The 5,965-nt window shown below is 31.7% G+C and overlaps 1 protein-coding gene across 1 annotated transcript in view; it reads right to left on the bottom strand.

Moving 5' to 3' along the window:
- Positions 1 to 3,385: 3,385 nt before the first annotated feature.
- The window catches only part of LOC107441087 (gonadotropin-releasing hormone receptor), a 143,064-nt gene continuing 140,484 nt past the window's right edge, over positions 3,386 to 5,965 (bottom strand). Inside the window, exon 3 of the mRNA XM_071180700.1 lies at positions 3,386 to 3,921. Within this exon, the coding sequence (XP_071036801.1) occupies positions 3,494 to 3,921 (428 nt within the window). The 3' untranslated portion in view covers positions 3,386 to 3,493. The remainder of the gene's footprint in view (positions 3,922 to 5,965) is intronic.

The raw sequence follows: 5,965 nt of genomic DNA, 5'->3' as shown, positions 1-5,965 counted from the left end.
CAAAGATTCACAAACATGTATATAGAGTTTCTTTTTAACACTTAAGATAGAAAAAGAAACATGTTATCTGTCAATGTTGTCATTCGACTGACACCGGAAGAAGCCCACGGCGAAAGTTTTCAAAAGTCCGGTCAATCGATGTTTTAAGTGTGTGTGGCTAAAGGCGATAACTCCGAAGTTTGAATATCTTGCTTTTTTAATTTTATGAGACCATTCATCAATTGTTTCCAACGCTTTTTGTACCACATTTAAACTATTTATACATCGTCAAGTAAAAACAGTTATGTGGAAAAGTTTATATGCTAATTATGCAACACTCAAGGTCGCAAGGGACCGCGAGCTCCGTTAATTTTGTAGTTGCAAGAAATATTTTAAATGAAAGTTTATTTCTTGCATATGATGATATAGAGCTGAAAAAAAGTGAAAGTTGAATAATATTTTTGATTGATTAATTGAATTAGATTTGCCATTTTATTCCTTCCATTGCATCCAAATGTTAATTTATTCCTTATTTCTATATTTCTATAACAAAATGTGTTTGCAGATTTATTTAATACTAGTGGGCTGCGCCCCCTGCTCGCTAACGGTCGCCAACTCCCAAAAATTGCTTCGCAATCTTATATGGTTTGATTCGCAAACCAAGCTCACTTCGCTCGCTACTAACTTAGGTACATTGCAAATGCCTAAAATTCAAAACAATCATTCAAGAATTCAAAACAATCATTCAAATCCATATAGCAACTTTTTAAAAAATAAATTACATATTTTTAGTAAATAAGTCATTAAAATAAAAGTCATAAAATAAAATAATAAAATAAGTAATAATAAAAAGTCATTAAAATAAATTTGAATTCAAATAAATGACATGTAATTCGTTGAACCTATTACAGATATGCTATAGTATAAAATCATAAAGCGTAACAGCACGACTGAGACTCATTTTTCAATGAATAACTAATAACAATAATAAAACAAATAAATTCGTGATATAAATCAAAAATAGTCAAATAAATTCGTAATATATAAATTTGTGAAAAAAAGCGCTTTCGACAAAATACTAAAATAGAGATCTTTCGACAAAGACTACTCACTTCTGCCTAGCTTAATAGTATGAAATTGCCGCAGCTGATGCCCTCTCAGGTTATTTCAGTTTCCGTTTTTAAAAGTGCTATATGTTGAGCCACCTCAGCTGGATTTGGCAGTGACATTTTTAGCGGTAATCATTGGTCGATTTTCTAGCGTTCCCAGTCGGGGAGTTGTAATGAGGCTTTTTTTGTCGCCGTGTAAGAGAAATATATATATAGATGAATGACAGAAATGTATTTTCAAAAAAAAAAAATTCTTAATTAACAGTACAGTGCTGTTTATCAATTGGTGATAGAAATGAGCTACATGTTTAGCAGACTTACGCTTGGCATGTTTTCACTATTGGCGGGTAGAGGGTCATTAGGAGAAAGACGTATGTCAGTTTCTGTCCTGCAAGGATAGTTACACGTAACTGAAAGCTACATTGAACAAAGTTCTAAAAGAAAACATTGTGGAAATTAAAAAAAATATTTTTGGCAAGTAGGGGAGAGGGGGGCACATGTGAACAAATTTTTTTATTTCTTCACTTTTCGAAAAATATCATCAATTTTTCATAGTAAGAAAGTCCATATGTTTAAATAGTCTTTTCTTTGTCTTGTGGAATTTTTTGAGATTTTTCAATAAAATATTTCTTTACTTTATAATATTTTAGAAAAATGACTTCAATTGTTCACATGTGCCCCTATTGGGGGCACATGTGAACAGGCCTGGGGCACATATGAACAAGATTAAAAACACAAAGCAATCATCATATTTCAAAGAAAAAAAATCTTTAATATAACAGATATAGATACGCATTATACTGAGGGGGTTGTAGCTTACTATGTGAATTTAAATTGTACAACAGTACTGTCAATAAGAAAATAATTTTTCAGCTGTACAATAATTTATCCGTAATTGGGTTTTTCGCAACTTCATGTTCCACGGGTGTTGTAATGGGCCTTTTTCTTTCTTCTCTAATACTCTTTCATGTTTTTTTTTTCATTTTTTCTATCTTTTCATTTGTAGCTTTAACAATTCTATTTTCTCAGGTGTATCAGTTAATATGCGTGATGCGCGATCAACCATTTAATAAAAAAAAAATTTTTTAAAGGAAAAATTAATAAATTAATTATGGAAAATTAAATAATGATAATTTTAAATGCATACATATTTTTTAAACTTATAATATCATGAGGATAATAATCTTAATACTATGTAGGGGCACTTGTGAACTGTTCACATCTGCCCCAGATGTTTTGTTCACAAGTGCCCCCATCATCCTTCTTAAACCTAACTTGAAAAATAAAGAACTTTTAATTGAGTAAAAAAAAAGAATAATTGTCATAAACTTACCTGAATGTTCATATAATGATCTGCAATAGTTAATTTTAGTTTATTAGTTGATTTATATTATGCTTTCACTTGGAGAAGCGAGCGATTATAATATATGCAACACCAGCTGATACAAAGAAATTGTCAGAATAGACCAACAAAATGTCTCATTGTTCTGAAAGTTTTTCAGAGAGGTAGGACTAGTACTGCCATCAATTGAAAATTTTTCGAGATTTTTTATTTCAAATCATATTGGTAAAACATACCATGTTCACATGTGCCCCCTGTTCACATGTGCCCCCCTCTCCCCTAAATATGAAAAATATTAAGACAGTGGAAAATATCGTATAGTGCAACTTTCAGGAGAACTCCTCCCGACTTCAGTCTCGCGTCGTGGCGGTTACTATGGTAACGAGGAAAAGTCATTTCGAATAGGGGTGTGGGGTGAATAGTTTTGTCATAATCTTGACCTAGGTTGGAGTGAGTAAACCAATCGATGCCTTCTTTCTTCCATTTCACCTCCATTAGAGATGTGTTCGCGCTTGTTACCATAGCAGCATTCAGCACAGACTTTTAGTCCGAAGGAGTTCTCCTCAAAGTCGCTCTATAGTACGTGCTTATACGACTGAGATGAGAAGAGGGATGGAGGTAGGGTCAAAAGATGGAACCTGTCTTCCTAGTGTTGCTATCGAGAATAGTGTAAAGATATAGAGCAAACCAAAGACTTTCTTCCTACCAGTATGGATTAGGAGAAGAGGAAGGTGCAAACCCGCTTCAAGAACCTCTGCTGTTGTGCCCCTAAATGTTGTTTTTTCCTACATACACAGGGACCGCTCTTCACCTTCAGGGGCAGGTTTACAGTATATCAATGAAAGCTACACTCCCCCCCGCATATTCTTTGGTACTACTGTGCTTAATTTGAAAATAATTTGAAACTCTGGTATTTAACGCTTCTTAAAATTTAAAAAAGTCTGAGAGAACACAATTTAAAAACACCAAATAATAACATTTATTATTTTTTATAAATATTTGATGAGAGAAAAAATAACAGGCTGAGAAAAAAGACTGGAATGATTGATACAGTGACGAGTGATTAGTAAGTCTCCACATTCATTGACTGATGTTTTCTTCCATTGAATTGAGATGAAGCAGAACTGGTCCTCACCGAGCGAATTTTTCTGTAAGTAGAGAGAGCAAATGAAACTTCAACTTTTGAGCTGTTGCCACTAGATGGTGGTCTATCACTTTTTCTCAAATGGAAAGCTCCGTAAATGACAGGGTTGAGTACAGCAGTGGAGCTACCGAAAAAGAAAATGACGTCATGCAGATCCTGATCAAGTTGTTCGTCTGGATCCAGGAAAACAGATATGATCATGCTGATGTAATAGGGTGTCCAGCAAACGATGAAAGTTAAAACAATGACCACTGTGATCCACAGGGATTTGACCTTTGCTTTCCGGAGAATCTTGCGGCGGGCATCATCGAATGGATTTTGGGAGCCACCGAACACACGATTTTTACCTACGAAGAAAAGTGAATTAGTAATAGAGCAAAAGTTTGAAATCTGTCTATCTCAAAAATTTTCTTAGTAACTTAAATCTCTTTGATTCTTTGTAAGGTTCCTAAAAAACATTAGGACGATTTCGCAAATTTACATTCTATTCCGTATTAAAGCAACTGCGCTTGATCGTGCCTTTTTAGATCTTACGCTTTGTTTTGCATGGTTTTATAAATTTACCAGCACGCTATTCATAGCTGTAGAATTTTGTTTTCGGCTTAAGTTTACTTTCGAATATGATGATTGCAAGTGTTTAGATTGGGTATCTTGATCCTGACTGATTGTTGAAACGTGGCATTTGTTTACGTTAGCAACTGTTCTTTCTATTCTATTTCGAGTAAGCCAAGCCCGTCAAATATCAATTCTCGATAGTGACACATTCCATATTCTTACACAAAGATTCTTTCACAAAGATTTAATTTCTTTCACTATATATTTCTTACAACTGCCAGNAAATTAATTAATTTAAATATTAAGTATAATTTATAGGATATATACTTTTTTTATAATGCCATTACATATTTCTATTAATATAAAAAATTTCAGAGCTTTTTATTCACTTTACTTTTTTGGGATTTTATGAACTGTAAAACAGTTTTCGTGAGAATGACCCATATATATATTCACTATATTTATTCACTAAGTATTTCTCACTTAACACAAAGACAGGCACGACGCCATGTGGGACATAAGGAAACTAATTATGCATCGAAGTTGCCAGGTACACGAAACAATAATCTATCTCAGTTACAATAAAATACATCAATAAATCTAAGTTAAGTGAAAGACATAGACGAGAAAGAATTCTATGTTAGCAAATTTTATGCACGAAAGTGTATTTAATTAACATTCTGACTTATGTGGAGAAACTTAGTTCAAATTTAATACGCTATTTTGCATATAAACGATCAGCTGGCACTGAATTGGCCAATTTTTACGGTCTTCAAGAAAAGTTTCTCTCCTTCAGAAGGGAAATTACGATAAAAAATGACATTGTCAAACGATATTTTATTGACATTTAGCCAACACTTGAAAAAAAAATAATAATTAGCTGGATCCCTATATGCATGAAAGTAACGAAAATTGGAACATTTTATTTTAAGTTTATAAAAATAAGACTCAAGTATGATTGTAAAAATCTTGCTAGTGCATTAAATATAGAAATAAAATCTCCTGAAAAGTCCAAAAGAGTAGATAGCTATGCTCCTGTAAATCTAGTATTTTCCTAGTGTAGCAAAAGTAATAAATTAGTAGCTTGAGAGTTATAATTAGGAATATCTGGATCCCTTTGGAAATTGCTTGACGTGAAGTCATTTCGAATTTCTGTGTTTATATTTTTATAATACATTGAATAGACGATATCTTTAATACGATTATCTATCTTTTACGATCTTATTTAATAATATAATATTGGAATTCTATTAATATTTCTGTTTATTCCCAAATAATTCCTATTTTTTCTTATAATTAATTTCGGTCCTTTTGTTGTCATTTCATTAGTTTGCACACATGCCACAAGAATATCTTTATTCGTTATTATTTTATTATTTAACCACGTTATTATTTTGCTTAGAGTTATGCTTCTAAAATGCGAATCTATAAAACTAAATAATTTAAAATCAGCAGTAATTGAAATAAAAAGTCAAGTATTTAATTAGTAGTAATCCGTAAAGGCGAAACATAACAGTTTGTAATACTCTTATTAACGCTAATGATGTTTGATTAAATCTGTTATTAGATAATAATTTAATTAAAAAAATAGCTGTCTTCTATAAAGCAAAATTAATGGAGAACAGTAACTATTCTTTTCAACTAATCTTGAAAAATTACTATACTCTTATTGACTCCAATAAGAGTTAATTAATTTTAATTATGTGTGCAAATTGAAATAAAAAAGTTCTGTACTGAGAAAAGAAAGATTAACGGTGAAATGGTACTAATTTGTTTAAAAGGAAAGTAAAAAAAATTATATATATATATAATTTATATTTTATATCTTAAAGAAGC

Source organism: Parasteatoda tepidariorum, chromosome 5 (genome assembly GCF_043381705.1).
Source record: "Parasteatoda tepidariorum isolate YZ-2023 chromosome 5, CAS_Ptep_4.0, whole genome shotgun sequence".
In the NCBI taxonomy this organism is placed as follows: Eukaryota; Metazoa; Arthropoda; class Arachnida; order Araneae; family Theridiidae; genus Parasteatoda; species Parasteatoda tepidariorum.
Note: the sequence above shows the minus strand (reverse complement) of the source record. Positions and strands in the feature narration are given on the sequence as shown.